General features: G+C 33.1%; 3 protein-coding genes across 3 annotated transcripts; 2 read left to right on the forward strand and 1 right to left on the reverse strand.

The window, feature by feature from the left end:
- Nucleotides 1-1638: 1638 nt before the first annotated feature.
- On the forward strand, nucleotides 1639-2812 carry LOC144565138 (ATP synthase delta chain, chloroplastic-like). The gene is made up of 2 exons (XM_078314799.1): nucleotides 1639-1775; nucleotides 2165-2812. Exon 2 carries the CDS (start codon nucleotides 2165-2167, stop codon nucleotides 2705-2707), a length of 543 nt encoding a protein of 180 aa, XP_078170925.1. The 5' UTR covers nucleotides 1639-1775; the 3' UTR covers nucleotides 2708-2812.
- A 594-nt stretch (nucleotides 2813-3406) lies between these two features.
- Nucleotides 3407-6399, reverse strand: LOC144565137 (GEM-like protein 1). The gene is made up of 4 exons (XM_078314798.1): nucleotides 6013-6399; nucleotides 4621-4722; nucleotides 4130-4410; nucleotides 3407-3701 (listed from the first exon to the last, which is right to left on the reverse strand). Exons 1-4 carry the CDS (start codon nucleotides 6248-6250, stop codon nucleotides 3513-3515), a joined length of 810 nt encoding a protein of 269 aa, XP_078170924.1. The 5' UTR covers nucleotides 6251-6399; the 3' UTR covers nucleotides 3407-3512.
- An 8123-nt stretch (nucleotides 6400-14522) lies between these two features.
- LOC144565723 (uncharacterized) lies at nucleotides 14523-15486 on the forward strand. The gene is made up of 2 exons (XM_078315545.1): nucleotides 14523-14879; nucleotides 14982-15486. The coding sequence occupies exons 1-2, from the start codon at nucleotides 14565-14567 to the stop codon at nucleotides 15429-15431; spliced, it is 765 nt and encodes a 254-aa protein (XP_078171671.1). The 5' UTR covers nucleotides 14523-14564; the 3' UTR covers nucleotides 15432-15486.
- Nucleotides 15487-23532: the final 8046 nt, after the last annotated feature.

A 23532-nucleotide genomic window follows, 5' to 3' on the forward strand; every position in this document is an offset into this window, starting at 1 on the left:
ATAAAAATATGAGCGGATAAAATGCTAAGTTTTTGGCAAAGTTGGAATTTGCCTATAATGGAGAAACTAGTGAGGGAAGAGTTATAAATAGAAGAACTACATTGAACCAATTTCAATAGTTCAGGGAGCTGAATGAATAAAAAAAAATTTCAAATAACTGATTGAACCAAATACAATAGTAGAGGGCTAAAAGCAAACATCCTTTAAATAAATATCTAAATTTAATTCAAGGCATCCAATAGAAATGGATTAAGCTTGATAAAATTATTTGAAATTATTCTTTTAATCGGAACACATATGTTAGTGTTAGCAAGTCGAGTGGAGCTAAGTTAGGCAAAGCTTGACCTCGGCTCATTTCAGAACGGGCTGAGCCAAGCTTGATTTGTATAGAGCCAAATGCGAGTCGAGCTGAGCCAGCTCATTCGAGCCACGAATCAAGGACAGACCCACACACGGTCAGAGAGGGCAACTGTTCTTTTCTGAATTTTGAAATTTAATAGAAAAATATAAACCCGGTACCACTTTGTTTCTCTTTGAAAATTATTTTGTCCTATTCTGAAACTAGAAAGCCTGTCAAACCAATCCAACAACACTGTTAGTGAGAAACTTTGTTGTTTTTATAGAAATTTATGAATTCAGATCAACTTTGTTGTTTTTTAATATGTAAATAAAATGATATATATTTTATTATTTTTATTATCTAAGACTAAACTATTTTTATTATTTCTTATTATGTTGATTGTTTTTTATCTAGTATTAGTGTATTACTGAGTTTGAGTTTGAATCGGATAAGTTATATTTTAACTTGATTCATGTTTTTCTCTGTCAGAAATTCTGCGTCCACTCCGAACCATGCATATATCAAAGATTTTCGTGACTCGTGAGGTGCGCATATATCACCACGGGAAAGAAATTTATTTTCTTTTTGCAATAAATTTAATATCGAAAGTATAGGCCCAATTAATATTAAATTCATTTTAAGAAACAATTTACAACAACTGAACAACACATTGGTCTTTGGAATATATAAATGAAAAAGTCCAAATTTGTATAGGCCTTGAAACGGTCGCTTTACTGCGAGATCCAGAAAATCTTGGCCATTCTATAACGATACATCTGTTTTTATGTGGCTGGTAAGTCGAAATCGTGTATAGATTTAACAAGCAGCGGCGACCAATAGCAGCATGGCGAAACACCTCACAAATTTTTGAGGATAAGGTATTAAGCCTCTGGTTTCCGCTGCAACCGCAAATTGACACATCAAAAGAGGAGTGAGGATCTGGTTTTGATTTCTTACTTCTTCTGAGCCATCAGATCAACATCGGAACAGGTTGCACTACTGGCTTAAATCGGATGGCAGATAATACAGAACAAAGCGCAGTAATTATTTTGAGAAACCAATCGAGTCCGTCTGATGTGAATCGGATGGCTACTGGATCCTGCAAAAGGATGGTGGGGCCCACAGTGGGGATAGATTTTGGAAGAAGAAGATGGGGTATGTGTGGTTGTTACTTGTTACTGGCAGACTGTCCTTTGGCCTTTGGGTTGATTGATTAGTCTCTTCGTAAGTTCGTATCGCTATCTTATCTTTGCTGGTTAAGAGCCTATTAATAGCTCCTTATATCCCAATTCGGTCTTTGTTAAGTTCTTTGCCCCCAACCCCTCTCTCTCTCTCTCTCTCTCTCTCACACACACACACACCCACACACAGTTCAATTTCGAAGCGTCAGAAGTCAGAACACCTTGATTACCCACTTCATCCTACAACATAAAAGGTTTGTAATATATATTTATTCTTTGAGCTGCTCCATGGAATGTTTTGAATCTATATGTGAAATTTTATATCACTTCATAAATGTAAAACTTTTCTGCACCGGAAGTTTGGTTTTTGTAAGAAAAATGAACACTGCGCATTGTTTTCATACTTTTTTTTTCATATTACCAACCTGTAGAAGGACACTTGTAGTTCTCTACTTTTTTCGACCGATCTACCTCTTTCAGAAATAGAACACGAATAATAAGCAACTATTGTTATTTTAATTCGCACCAACAAATTTGTAAACTGTGCATCAAGCACAAACATCATTCAAATACTGGCTTCTTTATCTAATTTATATGCAATTCAAACAGCTCTATAACTTTTGTGTTTGTCCTGTTTATGCAGATGAATATTCTAAACCCGCCGATAAGTACCAGCAGTTGCCAATCAACTTCTGTGTTCTCAAAAGAACCCTCTTCAAAAGTTACAAACAATCAACTACCAGCATCTGTCAGGTTTGATGGGGCAACACGCGCCACAAAACAAAACCTTTCATCATTTACATGCAAAGCAAGCAATGTCTTGCATGATGGGCATAGCGAAGCAGCACAGTTCCAGCCATACACACTAAATTTCCTCCAATCAATATTTCAAGAGAAGTTCACACCGGCTAGCAGTGCGGTGAATCTTGTTTTGACAGTAGCAGTTTGTTCAGCTGTGAAGTTGGATCAGACTCAGATCGACTTAATTGCGAAGAAGATGCAGCGCATAACAGGATTCACAAATCTAAGGATCGTGGACACGGTTGACCCATCTCTAATAGCTGGTTTTGTGATTAGTTATGGTACGAATGAATCCAACGTGATTGACCTGAGCGTCAAGGGAGAGCTTGCAGCACTGGCAAACCAAGCGGAGGCTTCTGACCAGAGGACCCACTGGCGGACATAGAGACGAACCTAAGCAGTTCCCCACCAAGTTTTGTTCTATTAGACATTCCTCCTCTAAGATTATGAGTTTGCTGAGTGTAATGCCAATAATATATTTTTTTTTTCCCATTTCTGTTTTCCTTTATTTGGCTACTTCCATGTATCCTTGTAAAGAATAGTATGCGTGTGGTAAAACAATAGCTAATTAACTTTGTAGTGCATTCCTATGGATATTGCTAGGAAAACAGTGTGTAACATGAGGCTGCTGTGTAATTATCATAAATTCATAAACACTAAGCTGACATTCCTTGTCAGTGGAACGAGAATTAATTAATTATTCGCATAACAGCCTCAGCTTTATCATAACTTGTGATCTTACGCTGCTCAAAATCTCTATACACAAGTACTGGAAACTCAATAGATTTCGATCTGATTCATGAGGTTGAACCTTGAGGTGCAAATCACGTCAAATGAGGATAAGTGTTGACTTCTATATTCTCTATCTAAGCAGTTAATTTATAACCATTCTGAATTTTATTATCAAAACAAACAGCTTTACATGTTGCAGTGCTGATGTGCTATGGAAGAATAGCAGCAGAAGCCAACCCCACATCCAAAAGTGTGTGCCGAAAAGTTTTATCAGTGCAGAGCAGCATATGCTGCATATACGTTACTCAAGATGTGTTGAACTAGATATATATACAAGCAGACACAACCAGCCTAAAGTTTTGAACATCACAACCAATAAGTCTGATAAAACATTATTCAATATTAAGAATCAAACTGGTTCACAGTTCTGTACAAGGAAGTAAAAAACTAACTGAGACTCAAGCATGGAAGGGATTGGAGAATTGTAGCGCTTCGGTTAGATTCCTCAAGGCCTTATCATAGGAGACAAAGCCCATGAACCAGAATTCGTGGTTGTCAGCTGTGACAACCTGTATATACTTGTCTGACGGGTTAATCCCATTTGCTGATGGGTTAACAGCCCTCAGTCGGTCTAGCGGCATCACAACCTGCATAACAAATAACACTCTTCAAGTCGAGTATTTCAACTTTTCCTTGTACACTATGGAACTGTTTTTTTCCCCACAATTTTTTGAGACATTTATGTATCCATATCCTGCACAGGCACAATACTATCACCAGTCCTTGGAGGCATTGCTTAACAAACTGATATGATTTCTTGTCTATTGTTTCTAAAGGACTCTCTGAGTCGAATGGAATTCGTTTTAAACTATTTCCAACTCCAACTGCACAAGCACAGTACTGTCATCACACTCTCTGTATTTCAGAACTATTTTTTACAATTATCAGAGTCATGTCGGTCATGCTAAGTCTAGTTTCCTATGCATTATTCCTTTGTAATTCAGTTCCCCATTAAGTAGATAAGCACATAAAAGAAAAAAAGAAAAAGAAAAAGGGGAACAGACCAGAGAGGTACCTTGTAATACATGACCTGTTGCTGGGCATTCGAGCCAGCAGTGTTGAGAGAAAGGGGATTGTCACTACAAAATGCAATTCGTGTATTAGACAGATACAAGGTGCCGATAACAGGACCAGTTGAGGTGGAGATATAGCAAGCATATGATTTCTTCAGCTGCTCGCCAGGCAGGGTGCCAAACGTCTGATGAAATATCTTGTGGCAACCACCTTCTGCCATCACCTTTGTCCCCAATGCCAGCTTTGACATGGCTGCATCCGTCAGATTAGGAGCTGTTTTAACTGTTAACAAAGCAAATGAGCAGCTAAGTAGGAGAAAGAGAGTGGTCTCAGTGTTGCTTCCTAGAGAGACTATAAGGTGGGTATATCTAAATTATTTAGAAAGAAAAATGAATCATTGGATCCAGACTCCCATTAAGAACCATTCCAACTATGAAAAAGATATATTTCTTTTTTTTTCTAAATAAAAGAGGGAATATAGATCCCACTTACGGTGTTGCCAGACATTAACAGTGACCCCACTGGCCTTTTTGGTGGTATTTTCCAGCTTCTTGCCGCACTTACCCAATGCTTTCAGGACCGTTCCCATGGGACCTACAAGCAAAATTATCAGAAAAAAAAAATCACATAATAACAACATTCTACAACTAAATATATGGGGAATGATATAAACAACATTACCATATCCCACCATTCTGAATTTTCGTCAAAAGATTACAAACTAATAGTACTGAATCACCTAAAGGAGAGAAAAGGAGGACCGATTAGGAGAGGATGAAAGGGTTAAGCTATCAGCGAATAGGAAAAGTTCTTGTTTGGTAGGGTGTGTTTAAATTTGAGTTTGGGAAAATTAACACCTTGCACAACATAATATTGAGCACTTCGCTGTCTTTTACTGTCACAACCATTAATTCTTATGGCAGGTTATTATTGATAATTGCAAATGTATTGTGTTCTTATGCTTTTAAAAACTTGGCAAGTTATCTGGTAATTGCAAATACATTGCCTTCTTGTGTTTTTAAGTGCATAGATGGTTTTCTGGTACTCCGTAATTTATATTTACCGGGTATATAAAAAAAGGTTCCAAGGAATAGTTAAAACCTCAAAACCAATGTATCAATCCAGCAGATGAATGATTCAATAAGGAAAGACCGATGATTTAATTATTTAACTAGCCCAAAATGCAATGGCAAATGTCAATTGTTCCTCTCTGATCTTCTTAAAAATTTCCAAATTATCCTTACTTGATCTGTCATTTAAGTATAGTACAGCAAGGGTGTTCCTCATAAAAAACATGTCCATGATTTTTTTTTTCTGTTCAGTAAAGTAAAAAGTTATCATTTAACTACTTTGGTCTAGGAAAGCGATGCTGCAATGAGGACTGAAGTTTTATACTGTTCGACCATCTGAAATGGAAGGCCAAAAATTAACTGGAGCTGGTCAACAACCCCAGTGGCTGGTTCCTAATAGCACAAGCAGCCGGTCACCCTCTTATTTAAAAAGGGTATTCGTGTCAATTTAAAAAACAACTAACTAATGTTTTTAGATCATTATCTTTTGTTACAGCAGATATCACCCTGCATTTATTGTGTCCTTATTAATATTTCAATATGACTTTCTTGTTATATTTGGTGCAACAACATATTTGTATTAGCAAAATGTTCATGCCTGTATAATTCCTGCATATATTTACACACCATATTGACATTTAGTATTAAATAATGAAACATTACGTCAGTCAAAATGCATAAAGGACATGTATGCAAATGATATCTATTGTTTACGCTTTTCTTTTTGTTTTTCCTCTTTTCAGCGAAGAAAGGAATCAAATGTTCCAACGACAAAAGAAAGCGCAATAGAATTGAAAGATAAAAAAGAACTTACTGTTATTGCCTGATCCAGGTTGAGGGGAGATATGCACATACGGGTTACCAGTGGCACCTCCATTACTGCTGCTGGTGCTCCCGGTGTAGTGCGCCTCCTGTAAGCCAATAACATAAGGGTTAGGGACGGCGTGCGTGTTGCCGACTGGGACCCCCGTGGCAGCGTTGTAAGTGGTGGGCCGCCCCATCGGCTGTGCCACCGGCGTACCCATCACCCATCCCGTCGGTTTACCGGCCATGGAATAAATTTTGATTTTCCGATCGAATCGATTCGAATCAGGTCCAAGTATAAGTTGATCACTGTTTGCTTCACCGCTACGCTAATAGGAGAGAGAGAGGAGATTATAACATTGTAATTAGTAGAGCGGATTAGTCCGAATTTGGAAGGAGAATCGAATCGAATAATTAATGGCGTGCAATAGCAGCAGCTACGCTTGTGAGGATTTATTCGTATTCTGTGGTATTATTCTTGTAGAATTTCATGTAGTGGTTCGCTGTTATTCGAGCACAAGGCAAATTGTGAATTGGTATTAATTTTATCAGCGCTTGGTATTAATTTCATCACAGAAAATCAGTAACAGAGGATTAGAGATTTCGATCTCCAGTTCTCCACCTGAGAGCGATTGCAAAGGCTCGCGCCTTTTCGTCGCAACTACTGCAAGTGGGCTCGCTGATCGAGAAATAAGGGCCTACACACTGACCACCAGATAATAAAAGGACCATCTTTCCGTAATGTTGCTCTTCCGCACATCCCCTTTCATCGGATCGGAGATGTATTGTACGCCAAGACCAGCCTACGGTTATACCTCAGGGCCCCGTCTTACGCGCTTTTTGGACGGTGATTTATTATTAGTTTATTACTATATCAATATGCTTTGCTATCAGTAACTTGATGTTTTATTACGATTATAAAATATAATAAAATCGCTATCTTTCTTGGAACTTGTGATAATCAATTCCAAACTTTTCTTCAACTTAACGACCAACTTATTTAAATATTTATTAATAATTTGAGACTTAAATAATATATTATTAGAGTAGAACTAAGGTGTTATTAATTTCAGTAAGTTCTTAAACTCAAGTCTAAATCCGTCAAATTAGTTTTAAATGACGAATCCGAACCGTTGAAACCCGACTGCCTTACAAGTGATGCGTCTATGTGTGAAAATTTTAAACATTCGAATTAATTTCATATAAAATCAAGTGGTCAAAACACGTTCAAAAAATGAATGCATTTTATTAACCTTCTAATTTTGACTAATTGATTTTATACGAAATTAATTTGAATGTTTAAAATTTTCACATGTAGACGCATCACTCGTAAGGTAGGCGGGTTTCAACGGTCCAAATTCGTCATTTAAAGCTAATTTGACGGATTTTAGATTTGAGCTCAACAAGAAACTTGTTGAACTTAAGAAAACCCTAGTTCTACTCATATTATTATATTGCGTAAATAAATAGTAATATTAGTTTAATATTTGTGATCCTTCGTATATATTTTAATTAAAAAATAATAACATTGTGATCAACAACAGCAGGAAAAAAAAAAAAAGTATCCACTTACAACATTCTATAGTTACAATATCTTATAATATAATTATTTTAAAGTTCAAACAATCGATTCAAACCGTTCAACATGATCTTTATTTTTATATTAAACTGTGTTTGGAGATTATATTTTACATTTTTTTCTTTTACTATTTATTAAAATTAGTACAAAATTTAATAATCTAAAAACAACAATTTTATAAAATACTTAATAAATAGTAAAAAAAATGTAAAATTTGATCTTCAAACACATATTAATATGAAGATCGTGTTAAACGGTTTGAATTAACTGCTTGAACTTTGAAAAATCATGATGTTGTAAGATGTTATAACTATAAAATATTATAAGTGATCCCTCCTAAAAAAATCAATTTAATAATCTTTCATAACCCATTATTTTCAACCATTCAGTTGATATTAAAGTGACTCATAACCTGCCTTTTGAATATCAATTTTTAAAATTTTCAACATCATAAGAAGTATGTATGACTTTTCCTATACCATGCGTTTGACAGAAGACTTGGTTCGTCCCTTGGTTTTCCCGTCATTTTGGGTAATATTCTTTGCTGAAGAAGCATTTGACAAAAAAAATTTGAAAGTTGGAATTAAATTGTCTTATTTATGTAAAAAAAATCATGTAAACAGTTTAGATTTACGAGACCATTTTAATTTATTCCATTTCAAATTTGATCACGCAAATTTTAACACAGATTGAACAATTTGAATCTAGCTTTTGGATAAAATTTGCTAAAAGTTTTTTCATAACCCAACTCCTGTACATTTTGCATAATAAAGTAGGTATTGGTTTAATAACTATTAATCTTTGCATGCAACTTAGTTGAAGCTAATTAATGAATCTATAATCTTCCAGAGTTGAAGCTAATTTTAATGAAATCTATAATCTACCAAGAAGAAAAAGAAAGCAAAAGAAACACAATAAAATCTTAGGCTGGTTCTCTCCTGAAATTAATCTGAATCCGTATCACCTCAGATATCTAAGATGGAAGTGATAAATCTGAACTATTTTTTTAATTTGAAAAGTAGACCCTCCTACAGTCTTAATAATAAGCACTGAATTGAATTTGACTATGCTGAAATTAATTTGGATCGTTCGTTTTGTTAAATTGTACCTCGGGTAGGGGTGTTTATTGGGTTCGGTTTAGTTGGTTTTGAACCGAACCAAATTAGTTTGGACTAAACGGTTCGATTTTTCGGTTTAATAGTTCGGTTCGGTTTGCTTTTTAAAACCGAATTATAATTAACTTCTGTTCAGTTCAGTTTAGAAATTTTCAAAACCGCTTAACCAAATCAACCGAACTTTTATATATTATGAATTTGGTCCGGACCACCCTGGTTCATTTCTTAATACCCGGATTTATTTCTTAATCAATTATTTGTAATACTTCGGATTATTTCTTAATATCCCAGTTTATTTCTTAATACTCCGGTTTATTTCTTAATATATTTCAGTTTATTATAAATTAATTACTTTAAATAAAAAAATTAATATATTTCGGTTTGAACCGAACAAACCAAAATAAAACTTTGGTTCGGTTCGGTTCGGTTCGGTTTGGTTCTTTTTTTGAAACCAAATTATAACTTTGATTTGCTTAATTTAATTAATTTGGTTTTAACCGAACCGATGAACACCCGTACGTAACTCAGGTACCTGGAGTCCTGGAGGGACACGGATCAGATCATCTTGCTGATATGAAATGGTCAGATTTAGATTTTATTAATCTAAAAATAAGAAATAATATATGGATCTATTTTTTTCTATTATCCGATAGATATTAAACAACAAACTAATTTATTTTACCATGTGCGATATCACGATGTTATTTTAGCACATAATTAACTTGAACTAATATATATAAGACGTGTGAATTGTCGTGATTGAAATGTTTAACCAAAAAAGAAGACTAAAAACTTCAAGCATATAAAGTACTTCTGTAAAGCAATGCATGCTTTGCAAATGCATTCCATCAATATATTTTGCAAAGCACGAAAATATCACTAGTGATATATATAGTCCGGATCGAGCTAATATTTAACTAGAATGTTAATTGTTTTACCGAATAAAAAATATGCAAATTGCCACCAATTTTATGGCCTGAAGACGGTGCTATATATAATTTTCCATCTTAGAGATAAAAGATTAAATGTCAACAAAAACTAGATTGAGATTAATCTGGGGCTACGTATATATGAATATTGTGCACGTATCGAGCAGAATCAAACAGAATTTTTTTTTTTTCTGAAGATGATATACTCATTTGGCGTTGGGACAAATCTGGTGAATACTCTTCAAAACCAGCATACTCTAGCTATATCATATCAGCGGGTAAGATTAAGTGGAGGTTTAACAAGTTGTGGACTACTAGAGGTCCTGGCACAGTGAAAATCTTCGTGTTCATGGTTTTGAAAGGAAAAATTCTAACACAGGAACACGTGATATGTTGTTGCGAAGACACATATATACCATGTCAATTAGGCATGTGTCATGTGTGTTCATCGTCGGGCACCTTAGAAACATCACGACATCTATTGTTTATCTGTCCGTATGCAGTGCAATTGTGGAGGATTATATCTTCAAAACTAGATTTCAATCTAATAAAAAGAGCAGCAACAATACAACAAATATGGATCTCATCTACTCAGTCTCTATCAATAAGATGCATATGTACAGAGAAGTTATGGATTTCTTGGTTCATTCCTGCGACTTGGGCAATCTGGGAACTATGAAATGAATGGGTTTTTAGAGGAAAGTCGCTACCCACAGACCTGCTGGTAGAGAATTGTCTGTGAGTTCAAGTTGTGGTGCAGTTCCTGTTAAGGATGCATCTTTTTCACTAGAGTGCAGTTCAGGGTGAACTTAAGAACAAATAATAGGACCGGATCAATTGACCCCCATTTTTTTTTTAAAGTTTTGTTTTTATGTTTGATTTTGTATAAAATTTAGAGTAAAATATTATGGTACTGCAAAATTGATTCTCATTCTTCGCAGCAAAATTTTATATAATTGATCATTATTGTGTGTTTGATCTCTATAGTTTGAAAGTCTAGCTCCGTCTCTGGTGCAGTTGTTGTGGCATTGTTTTTTCTTGCTTTTTGTATTTAGATTTCTCTGTACGTTGTATGTGAGGTGTTTTAGTGCAATGATTCTGACAGCTACTGCCATGAAATTTCAAAAAAAAAAAAGTTTCTTTTTTTCCTTTTTCATCAGAAAAATGGTACAGCCGCGGATTTCATTACTGAAACCTCAAATTTTATGGGTACTGCATGGTAGCAAACCTCTGGTACCGTATAGTACATAAAAATCCTACTTATCTATTACAGACCATGCATACAGCAAACACAAGTTAAATATAGTTAACAATAAAGCCACTAAATTGAATTGTATGAATAATAATACTATTAACCTGAATTTTAAGGATAGTAGTCCTAATAATAGCACATGGTCCTCGATCCTCCAAACTCCTCCACCAGATTATGCTGTAAATGTCACATCATCACTTGAGCGTAAAATATTTTAAATTTTAATTTTGCATATCAATCATTAATTTATTATTTTATTTTGGTATGTTCTGTTGTGAATATATCTGTTTTTCTTTTTCTTTTTTTCTTTTCTTACACAAGCTCGGATACGTGCACCATATTTATACGTAGCCCCAGATTAATCTCAATCTAGTTTTTGTGATATTTAATCTAGTTTTGACATTATACAAATTAGTATTGTTATATGTAAAATTAATTAAGCAAGTAATCTCACAGACATTAGATTGTGAATTGATAATAAGCACACATATGACCATAGCGTTGATGCATAAATTAAAAATCATAAAATATATAAATGGTCCACATGCTGGATATATTGGTCTGCAAATATCATCTTGTATACATTCTAGAAATGAAAGCAATACATAGAAATTCATTAGATTAAATAATCTTCTAGTTCTTTGATGAATGTCTACATTGATTTTCTATTATTTTTTGCATTATTATTGATCCGGAATGACCCAACCGGTCATACCAAATTATAAATATATTCTTATTTGTAAAACTTCTTATTTATAATAATATGTGCTTAGATTGTAGTAATATATGCGTAGCACAAGCCGGAGAAAAACATAAATAATTTTTTTCAATATATATATATTTTTTTATGTGAGATTAAACTTGTAATATCAGTTTTTTTTTTTCCGTTAGTTGTCTCAACTTGATACTCATTTTGGTGGATATCCTTAAAACTTAATAAATTCATTTGAGATTTTAAATAATATAATTCATCATCAATATAAATTTGTGTTCTTCCATGTAACAAGAAGATTGTTCTTCGATCCGGAGCCTTCAATCAATTTTGTACTACTCGTCAAAATAGTATTGACATTTCTTTCTTGCATTATTAAATAAGAAAAATATTTTTTCATTATTTATTAGGATAGTATATAAAATAATATTATTTAAATTTATATTTTTCACATGGACATTTTCTTACCGTTGAATTTCTTTAAAAAAAGGATTGCAGTGGCAATTGCTTAATTGAATAGCACTTGCTAAAGCAAATGTACTACTTAAATGGCCAATTGTCATATTCAGTTTCTTCTAAATGTTGCAGAAAACATTTTTCACAAAAAAAAAAGGTTGCGGTTTTAGATTCGCTCTTTAATGTAGGTGTACTGATTCAACACAAAATGCATCTTTAATTCTTTAAAGAAATCATCAACATTCAAATAATTAACACTAATTTGGTTAACATCGATATCATATTCACAAATAAAATTTCTCTCAATCTTTTTCTTCTTATTTTTTTTTTTCTAGTGATGCTTGATATAGGTCAACATGATATTACGACATACTACAGGTACGTTGGCGTACGACAGATACGTGACTAATGATAACACGAATTCTCTTGTTTGTTATTATTTCCATTTTTCTCTTTCTCATTATATTCTTCATTATCTTTCCACTTCTGGTGGAAATATTTTTTTTTAGAATAATCACCATGATAATAACCTCGATCTTGTCCACTTCCAAGAGTTTGTCCAAAATTATTATTATTTTATATTGCTACATTCACTTTAGAAAATGGAGTAGAACAATTGGAATATTTTGTTTAACAACTCGTTATTTTGTTCAACAATAAAGAGATAATAATTCTACTAAAAATATTTCTAGACATCTTTTTCAGCAAGATTATGTTCTTGAAAAAATAATAATATAAATATCATGTAAAATTTGTGCATTATATAATTTTGTTTTTAATTTTCTTCATAAAAAAATTATTGAAATCTTATACAGAAAGATTAAATTATTGAAAAAAATTAATATGAACATTATATCAATTTTTTTAAATCTTTTTCATGAAGATCTTAATATTGAAATCTTCTTCAGAAAGATCTTAATATTTCTTGAAATCTTCATCTGAAAGATCAAATCATTGGAAAAAAAAAATTACAGATCATATAAACCTTGTTGAAATCTTCTTCGAGAAGATTTATTGAAATTTTCTCAATATAAAATTTGCATATCATAGAAATCTCTTCTGGAAGATTAAATTATAAAAAAATACACTTTATGTAAAATTATGTGAACCATATTAAATATCTTAAAATAAATGTACATAAATTGATAACTTATTCCCTTAGCAATTCTTATTAGAACTATTATTTATTTAAATGAAATTGAAATAAAAGATATCAAAGTTACCTCGAATCTTCAACTAGTAGAGTTCTCGTGCTAATAACGTGTTATAAAATAAAATAAAGAAAAGAAACAAGACAGAGATAACACATAAAAGATGACAATATATTTATTCATATATTTCTCATGTGTACAATATAAGATTACAAAACATCTATATATAGGTCACAAATTGTAAATGAAAAGTCATTACAATAATAAATGAAAAAAAATGAATTTCAATAGTAAGAGGTGGTAGAAAATAAATTAAGAATTAATATTGATAGTTACAAAATGTATGAAATCTACACATTTATAATATATATACATAACAGTTTGCTAATTATTGACTGAGAAGTGATTGTTAATGTTTATTCGAGCATTAAGATGAATCTTGATGCGCTAAATAAAGTTCGCGCGCATGAATTTTGAGGCGTTGAAAACTATAAATTATATATAATTTAAATTTATATATAATTTTTTTCAGGCACATTAAAATATATATAATTAATTAATTGTAATGCACTAATAATCATGCACACGATATTAAACAACGTGCTGATGATTATGGACAATTTGTTTCGATGAAGAATGTGTGGATCTTATAAAAAAAATAATTTATACATGATACATTTTTTTATGAATTAAAATTTGTGCAAATAAAATGAACAATGCATATTAATTTCGTTAGGCGTCCAGCGGCAATTGCTCCTATCATTTAAAATTATCAATCCCAAAACATATTGACAGAGCTTATTTGGTTTGTGCAGCGCATCAGTTATTTTATTTTAGCTTTGTCTTCGTTAATTGTACATTGTATTAAGTCTAAATAGCTCTGTCAATACTAGAGTAGAAGTTGATTGCAGAAAAAATTTATCCCCGAATCGGAAAACAGAACTTGATTCGGATGACGTGGTTTTGAATCCAACGTGGAAATATGGGTTCCACGAGTCAGAGATACAACATCCACTAGCCGAAGCGAGCTTAACGCGTGGGGGAACGTGCTCGGGCTACCCCGACACGAGATCATGAAGCCCTTCGTTTCTAAAACAGCAAACACAGTTCTTAACCAATAACATCAAAGACATCACCAACCACGTGCTATTTTAAGATCTTTTGCCGCATTAGATCCAAAATTGTTTGCCACGTAAGACTTTACGATAAAAGGCGATGGACGAAGTCGCAAATGGGAGGAGTCGGTTTGCGTGTGAGCTTCCTTCCCCGCTCTATTTGTCGCTCAATCACCAATCACTTAAAAAAGGAGAAGAGGTAAAGAGATCGCTGCTCCATTCGCGACACTAATCTCCTTTCGCGACACTAATAATGGCATCTACATCATTTGCGTCGCACCTGAGCAACATAAGGGTCCGACCATGGCTCCTCTCTCCGGATAAGGTGCAAAATCCGGCAACCTTTCTTACTCTGAGACAGCGAGATGGGTTTAGAACCCAAGCTGCGCTTGTGGCAGCAGGGCCCATTGGTTCTTCATGGAAAGCTCCCATTTACGAACCCCTCTTTCATTCTCTCTCACCATTTGAGGGACATGAGGCCGAGAATTGTGAGGAATCTGATCAGGAGAATAGGGAACCAATCACCGACGAAAATTTGGACGAGTGGCTCAAGGACTCGATCACAGAGGTATGTCAAAGACATCTTCTTTTCATTAAATTCATGATAACTATGTCAATCGATCAATGAATTGAATAATTTAAACCTAATTGGACTCGTTCTTTTGATCAGATAGTGAAAAACATAGGAGAAGCGCCTTTTCTTGTTCAAATTTTCTCAAGAGGGGGGAGAAACAAAGAAGTAAGAGTCGAAAGAGAGGCAGCAACTTCTGACGAGTGGCCCCACATTAAAAAAAGGTGGTCTCGTAAGAAGAGTCAACAACCACCTGATGGCATCATCCTAGTCAATGAACTGAAAGACGATCTCGAGGGACAGGAAGAAGAGCACAGAGATGAATCATTTGATTCTGACGGTGGACCCGTCGCCGGGTCGAGTAAGGTGTGGGGTCTAGTGGTGCAAGGAAGAGGGATGGAATGTGTTTCATGTTACATTCTAAACACTTGTCGGGTTCTCTCTCCTGCCGGGTGCTGTACCCATTTCTGTCTTGCCCGGGCCCAGTGCTTCGGCGACCCGGTTGAAATGCAATTACGCAATGCCTGGCTACAGTCAAAGAGGAGATAGGAGAGTAGTATTTGATTTGATGATTTGAGAATATAAACAATAAAAAGACAGAAAATAGGATCCGTGGAGATGACAATTGAATCAATTGATTGGTGGTATTTAATTTGTATAGTGAAACAAAACTAAAATGGGAAATTCGGTGTGGATGTTCATTTCCGGGTTGATTTATTGATTGAAGCTGATGAATTTAATTGAATGCTTCGATCGGATCTTCAATCATTAATTGTCAGAATTAATAGTTCGATCATTAATTTCTCTTCTTTGTATTTTTTTCTTAAATTGTTATATAAATATAGTTTAATTCAAGTTGTGATTTTTTTCCGTTCTATGAAAGTCAATTATATCGCTGGTAAATTAGTCCGTTCTCTAAGATTGGATGAATTGTGAAACTTCAAACGAAGACTGGTTTAGACTGGTTTAGTGCCAAAAATATATATTGTTTTGACCGCCAGCCGCTACTGACTTGTACAATCGTACTGTCTACGTCACTTTGTGAATGAATTCATTAGCCCAGCTGTTTCTCAGTGAACAATAGTTCAAATAATTATAGTTCAATGTTTTACAAAATCAATTAATTATATCAAAGTATAAATAAATAAAATATAATTTAATATTTTCAATTTTTCCAATATAAAAAATTATATCAAAATATTGATAAAATTATATAATTTAATAGTTCAATGATAAATAAATTATATAATTTATGAAATCTATGGAATAATTATCGTATTATTTATATATTTTGTTAAATTTAAAAATAATTTGAAGAGATACCGAGAAGAAATAATTCAATAGAAACACGTGCATTCTTCGAAAAAATTGTTATTGTGCTGAAAACACGCTTGGGTGGTATTAGTGCGCTTCTCTGTCCATATCTTCCCATTTCCAATAATTTATGGTCATAATATGGAAAATCAAATATTTAAATAGTGTTTATCGTGTCATGACAAAATGGCTAAAATACAGTTCTTTGTTTATATAGCACCGATAGCGTTATAGTTTTTATGATCTGATGCTATAGTGTGCTATTTATAACCTTGTAGAAAATAATTTTATTGTTATTCTGATCCTAACCATTCAAATTTTTGTATGCACGAAGCGTAATAAAGAAATATTTTTGTGCTTGCATCTCAATAAAGTTGAATGGTCGGGATCGGTTCTTCATTACGATTCGTGCATACAAATTTTTTTTTTTTTAAAACTTGATAGTAGCTATCAAGGTTCGTGAGTGGGAATCGAACTCTCAACTTTTTGGTATAACAACTCTAAGACATTTTTTTTAGTCAATTGTGCCACCTCCTCTTTCTCGTGCATACAAAAATTTGAATGGTTGGAATCGGAATAACAGGAACTGTTGTTCAATTAGAACGACATCAGATTTACTTCCCGTACCGTGTTCCCTATTCTAGGGTTTTGCTTTGTATTAATTTTGTCGCATTGCATTCATCCTTTAAAAGGATGTACCACGCGCATTCAATTCGATAACTATTTTAAATGTAATAATCTTGAAAATTAAAGTGTAAGGATCGCATCAAAATTGTAAATACGGAAGTCAAATAGTTATTTTGTAAAGAATAATAATTTTAGTTTATCGGAAGAGAAATTTTGCTCAAGGTTAGTAACCAAGAATTATTATTATTAATGGTTATTTTTTAACAATGTTAATCTGGGAACTATATATACATATACAAAAAAACGCATTTACCACTGTATCAAATGCCAATTTTTATCTACTTTTGTTATTAGAGAGCTGAAATTTTGATCAGAGAACTTTTTAGCAGTAAACATGGAACGATAATTTTTTGAATTGAAATACAAAAGTATTTACTATAAAAAAATTATTTTTATTTACCAATAATAAAAGTTCGTAGCAAATTTGAAGTCAAGACAGTGAATTTGAAGTACTCAATATAATCGTCCTATAACCTATAAAAATAAAGTTAGAGATCAAATCAAAATTTGTATTTTTTAGAATTTTCTTTTATCTTTTTAGATAGATTCAAAAATAATTGCTTTCCATCTAAAATTTTCAGATCAAGTTACTTTTATCTATCTACAAAAATGTAAAAAAAATTCTAAAACATTTCCATTATGAAGATCACATCAAGATATTCAAATTAACGGTATGGACTTCAAAAACATGACGTGCGAAGTACTATAACTAGAGTGGAAAAAACGTGTTATGTCGTAACTAAAATGTCAAGAGGTGGTCACGACGCGCGAATGATTACACTATGTGAGTCATGCCATGCCTAAATGTGCCGTGACCAAATGTGACTATCATGGCTCGCATGACTATTTTATCAAGATCTAATAGTTATAATTACATGTGATTCGCGTCACCAAGTGTCGTGCCATGCTGTGACTATATCTTTCGCGTGTCGTGCTATGTCAAATTTTCTAAAAATGATCATGACACACACACATGATCACAGCACGTAATGGACACGCATGCTGTGCCATTCCTTGTAACTGCACCGTTGTGTGACGCAACCGGCTTCGCCGTGCCATTTTTACAAAATATATTATTTATATTTAATTTCGTAGTTAAAACAATACAATTCACACTGCTAGCTGGAGCATCATTGTCCAAACGAAATCATATATTTTATTTAAATTATTGTGTCGGTTGGGGGACCGGCCAAACTTCATGTTTTAAATGTTTTGAGACTGTACTGGTGCCACCACGCACCTGCAAAATTTCTCCGAACAGACCTACCTACGAATAGAACTTCTCCACGTTGTACACGGAAAAGAAACATCAGAAGAAAGAGGCCGAATGTTTCAGGAACCATGGGTTTCGGATATGCCTGTGTTACTTACTTTTCAGAAGCACCAAGTCTAAATGAGTCGGTCCATCAATGTCAGATTCAGTTACACAGTTAGCCGCGTAGGAATAAATGAGATGCTGCCTTTTTCTCTCCTCGTTCAAGAGTGATACAGCAAGGCCCAAAAGATATTTGCCATAAATAAAAAGAAATAAAACACAAAGCCCAAAAGTTCAAAGGACGTGGATTCGTGGAAGCATACCCTTCGCCAAAAATAATGAGCATCCCTCTATTGCAATAAATAAATTTGGATCGTATTCTATCATATCAGGTATCTGACTGGATCTGAATTAAAAAAATATATGATATTTTTGAAGCAACATTGCAAAGTCAGTGAGTACTGATGACTACCTTTTAAGATAGAAGAATAATTTACTGGATTTTACTTAGAAAAAATATTTCTACTGGAAAAAATTTAATCTATGAAAGACGATCGTGTTATAAGAAACTATAATCTACAACTTTTTTGCAGAAACAAATTTTCCTTTTAGCTGCGATAAAGATGTGTAGAATACTAAAATAACAAACAATACAATTAGTCATGCGATAATTCACGCAAAAGACTATTACAAAGAGTTGGATTTCTTTAAGAATTATATTGAATATAAGATATATTAAAAAAAAAAATTTACGGAGGAAATAATCATGGCATAAATAAATAGGAAAAAAAATGATGGCTGAGCGAAGAGATGACGTGGCAATCTAAAATCTTTGTAAACGTCTGCCACAGTGCCACGTAACCTCCTAAGTCATCAAAGAGTTATAAGTCAATATGTCAAAAGTAATTATGTAGTGCGTCAATTATAGAATAGGAGGAGGTTCTAGTATCGTAATTTTTAAATGTCACAAATTACCATGATCTCTCTTATATTAATGTTTAAAAAAAAAATTAAAGACTGATGATTCAAACTGTCGAACTTTGTCTTCATTTAAGATGTATATGTAAAATTTAATAATTTTATGATTTGTTACATAAAAGATCAAGAAATGTGAGCTTTTAAAATTTAAACTCTACCGATTAAGTATTGATGTATAAAATTAAATCTATATATGTAGCTTTTCCACTACGGTTAAGGCAAATCTGACGATTTGCAGAATCACAATTTGTCAGATTTATTTGTGCTTAGTTATTATTATTGATTTGTCTGATTAATTTGAATTTTGAATTAGTCTTCTAGTCATGTGACGGCTAGACTCAGACAGTTGCAACCTCATATCTATTTTACCATACTTTTAGATATAAATTGAAATAATAAAAACAAAATAGTAAAGTGTGATCTTTTGTAAGGGTGTTCTGTAAGAGTCACAAACTTAAAATTTAAGCTACACTAAGGAGAGCCCGTTCGATAATAAAGTTGAAAAGTCATTTTCTTAAGAAGATATTAAGTTTGAAAATTTTCTCAAGCCATATAGAATCATGGCTTAAAATTTTGGGAAAACTTAAACAAATAAGGCAAAAGGAGGACTAAGATATGTATTTGTCTGCAAGATTAAAACTCCTAAGGGGGCTAAGGAGTTCTAAGGAAGCTTAATTTTTTCCTGCCAAACATCTACCATAATCTTCATGATCTCGATTTCTATAATCTTCTGTAATATTTTTGATTTAGCATCTCGCTAATATCCGACATTCCAAAAGACTCATGTGAATTACTCTTTAGATTATTTGTATCAAATCATTCTTTATGACTTGAGGAGACTATATACCCGATTATCTTGTACAACTTGTCATGGTATGTATTTTTGACTTGTCTTGATTTTTAAAAGCAACAACTAAACATACATACATCTCAAACAAATTTAAATAAATTGTAAAATTCAACTTTTATATGTTTTACAAATTACTTAACAGCAAAATGAGCATCCTGAAATTTACTCGGTTTAAGCAAACGTTAACCGTTCATTTGTAAAGAATATTTGAAAGTGTAAATAATTAAATAATAATAATGACAACGAAATCAAAATAATTATCAATTGTGGACCGCTTGATAACGATAAAGTCGAAATTTTTCTTAATTTTATCCTTGCTACTAAAGATATACCATGTCCAAAAAAATAAAAATAAAATGATGCTAGATTTCTCATCATGCGCAACCAATGATAATGAGGTCCGGATGATCTAAAGTAACTCGGATCACTTCGCTCTGAGTTTAAATTTGGATCGTTATGTCAAAATCCGAATCATTTCTGTTCAAATTAAAAATTACGGAACCTCTTTAACATGTTCAAATTTAAAATTTAAGTTACCTAATGAATCCATTTTTATTTTATTTTATTATTATAGTCATGGATTCAAATTCAAGATAATGACGTGTGCCTAAGTAGCTACAGCGGGCCAGTATCAAAACCTCCCTTTCATTAGTTCAACAGTAAAATAATACTTAAGCTTTTTTTTTTTTTTTTTTTTGAAGAAGTGACTTACTCACCGATTTTCATATAACAAAAAATCATACAATATCTAATTAGTACCATTCGAACGAGATCGATACATCAACAAAACAAAACAACACATATAAACCTACTACAACTGAGCATAACAAAAATAAGTAATCAACAAAGTAACAAGCTATAACAACACCACAAACACCATAGACCTGCCAATAGTAAAAAAAAGACTCTGTACGCCTATAAATTGGCAGAGGATATGGAGGAGCTGGAATCGGACACGTCATCCCCCAAAGCTATCCCTGGTCCATGCATATGGGTTGAATCATGTATAACCTCCATGAAAACCGTAGTGGAACCTATCAGGTCCTTCAAATAAGAGGGTAAGATTAGATTAAGTTGAGATGTAAGATTAGACTTTTGATTCATAGTCCAAAAGTTAGCTACAACAATAATCTTGGCTCCTAAAACCTGTACAATGTATATATGATCTGCATTAAATAAAATTCTGTTTTGGTCCAGCCATATGTTCCATAAAACAGCCCCCCGAATTATCTCAACAAGATTAGCATATTTGAGAAGGATGCAATAATCCAAATCCCATAAATAGACAACAGAATTACATACAAAAACAAACCTATTATATGTAGCAATCCAAGCCCATATAGATCTAGCAAAATGATAATCGACAAATAAATGATCAACAGACTCCATCTCGGAACAGTATACACATTGCAAATTTTCAGACCGCCCCCTTCTACTAAGGTTATCCCTTGTTAAATCCCAATTTTACTTAACTAACCATAAGAAAAATTTAATTTTTAGGGGGATGGTAGCAGCCCATATACTCTTAAATTCAAGATTAGGAACCCCACCATATTCAAGCCAACTATAAAATGAATGAATTGTGAAACTACTATACATAATTCATCTCCACAATATCTGATATGGTATATTATTCAACCTAAAACTCAAAAATTGGTTAACTAGAGAGCACCATTCTATAAGGTATTCCCCATGTAATTGTCTCGCAAATTCTAAGTTAATAAAAGTACCTGACAAAACCTCATGCACAGTGATATATTTATTATATGTAATCTGAAATAGATTAGGATATTCATCAAAAAGAACAATCTCACCATGCCATTTGTCTAACCAGAATCTAACATTCTTACCATTACCCATCTTCCAATACTTAAGCTTTCTTAAAGCTAAACTTTCTTGAAACTCATGATTCAATTAAAAGAAGAACAAGAGAGAGAGAGAGAGGGGGGGGGGGGGGTGGGGGGGGGGGGGGGGGGGTGGGTTATATACCAAGTAGCTATGTATGCTATATGCAGTGGAACAAAAAGAGATTAGAGGGAAAGCAGACATTTTTATTAAAACCCTAAAAAAGAAGATTTTTACAAAAGTGCCCCCGAATTTATATTTTTTTTTTTCAAAACTGCCCCAACCGCCTGTCCTATGGGCGGTCCACTATTCTACCTGACCGTCCGAGGTAGGGGTGGTCCACTAGGGACCAGACTGCCCCTCTGCTGGGCAATCCTCTATTTTTTTTAGACATCTTAATATTTTCATTTAAATAATTTTAGTTTTTTTTTTGTTTAGGGTACCAAAAAAAAATAAGACATTTGATATATTTACGAGTGAGATGTCGTAACTCTTTATAACTTTGATTTGATTTATTAGTTAGATATCACAAGTCTAAATATAACACTAATTAAGGACTTGGCGTTGATTCTTAATAATTTATTTTATTCAAATATACACAAGAAAATATGATTAGATTGCATCAATGATATCAACTTCTTATTTTTTTAGAGAATAATTGGAGAGTGAGAGAGAGAATAATTGAATTATTTGATTATTGCCAACATATACCATTTGCTTGAATAAGCAAACGCACACAATAAATAGTAAATACATTTTAAAATAATTATATGGATAATTCTTGAATCTCTCAAGCTTTTGACTAAACAAAATATCGATCGTTGTATGCTTTCCGTTGATAGAAAACTTAAACTGAATTTTTGAGGCACTAAACGATATTTTTTTGCAATTCTGATGCTTCGGATGCCTAAAGGCTCTCTCCGTGGTGAAATTCGGATCCGTCTCGTCCCCCCATTTCGAAAAATGGTCATATGCGTAAATCTGACTTTCCTAGCCAAAGTTATGGTTGTTTAAAGTTTTTTCGAAAGCTGAACTTTGGAAATTCATAACTAACTGTAAAAAATCCAAATAAATTGAAATTTGTGTCAATTATGTGTATTTTTTAATGCTCTACATCCTGGTGTAATCACTTTTGCAGTTTGGTCCCTGTATCAATCCAGACTTGCTGATTTACTAACAGAGGTCAAATTTGATGTTTTTAGTGCATTGCAGTTTGGTCCCTGCTGGTGCATTGCAGTTTGGTCCCTGTATCAGTCCCTGTAATCACTTTTGCAGTTTGGTCCCTGCTTAGTTTGGACTTGGTACCATACCAGAGGTCAGTTTAGGGTGCTTTGTGTATGAGCAAAGATCTAATTTGAGATTTGAATATATTTTAGTAGCTCTAAATTACTATTTTAGAACCAGATATAAAGAGATGAAGATCAAAGCTCCAAGACATCATTTAATCAAAAATTTTGCAATATCAACAAGCTGTCAGAGCTTAATTTTTTTTTTGAATCCAGGCCAAATCCTTAATTAGTGTTATTTTTAGACTGTGATATCCAACTGACAAATCAAATCATAGTTATAAAAAGTTACGATATCTAACTCGTAAATATATCAAATGTCTTATTTTTTGGCATACACCCTAAACAAAAAACTAAAATTATATAAATAAAAATATTAAGATATCTAAAAATAAAAAATAAAATTAGAGGACCGCCCAGCAGAGGGGCGGTCTG

Source organism: Carex rostrata, chromosome 14 (assembly GCF_964058835.1).
Source record: "Carex rostrata chromosome 14, lpCarRost1.2, whole genome shotgun sequence".
Classification (NCBI taxonomy): domain Eukaryota; kingdom Viridiplantae; phylum Streptophyta; class Magnoliopsida; order Poales; family Cyperaceae; genus Carex; species Carex rostrata.

What these genes read in the sequence shown, in the direction of transcription:
- LOC144565138 (XM_078314799.1), top strand. Translation starts at nt 2,165, where the DNA reads ATGAATATTCTAAACCCGCCGATAAGTACCAGCAGTTGCCAATCAACT.
- LOC144565137 (XM_078314798.1), bottom strand. Translation starts at nt 6,250, where the DNA reads ATGGCCGGTAAACCGACGGGATGGGTGATGGGTACGCCGGTGGCACAG. An exon ending in TGTTAATGTCTGGCAACACC is followed by an intron (nt 4,411 to 4,620) that starts GTAAGTGGGATC and finishes CTTTGTTAACAG; the next exon opens with TTAAAACAGCTCCTAATCTG. An exon ending in AACAGGTCATGTATTACAAG is followed by an intron (nt 3,702 to 4,129) that starts GTACCTCTCTGG and finishes TTTGTTATGCAG; the next exon opens with GTTGTGATGCCGCTAGACCG.
- LOC144565723 (XM_078315545.1), top strand. Translation starts at nt 14,565, where the DNA reads ATGGCATCTACATCATTTGCGTCGCACCTGAGCAACATAAGGGTCCGA. An exon ending in TCAAGGACTCGATCACAGAG is followed by an intron (nt 14,880 to 14,981) that starts GTATGTCAAAGA and finishes TCTTTTGATCAG; the next exon opens with ATAGTGAAAAACATAGGAGA.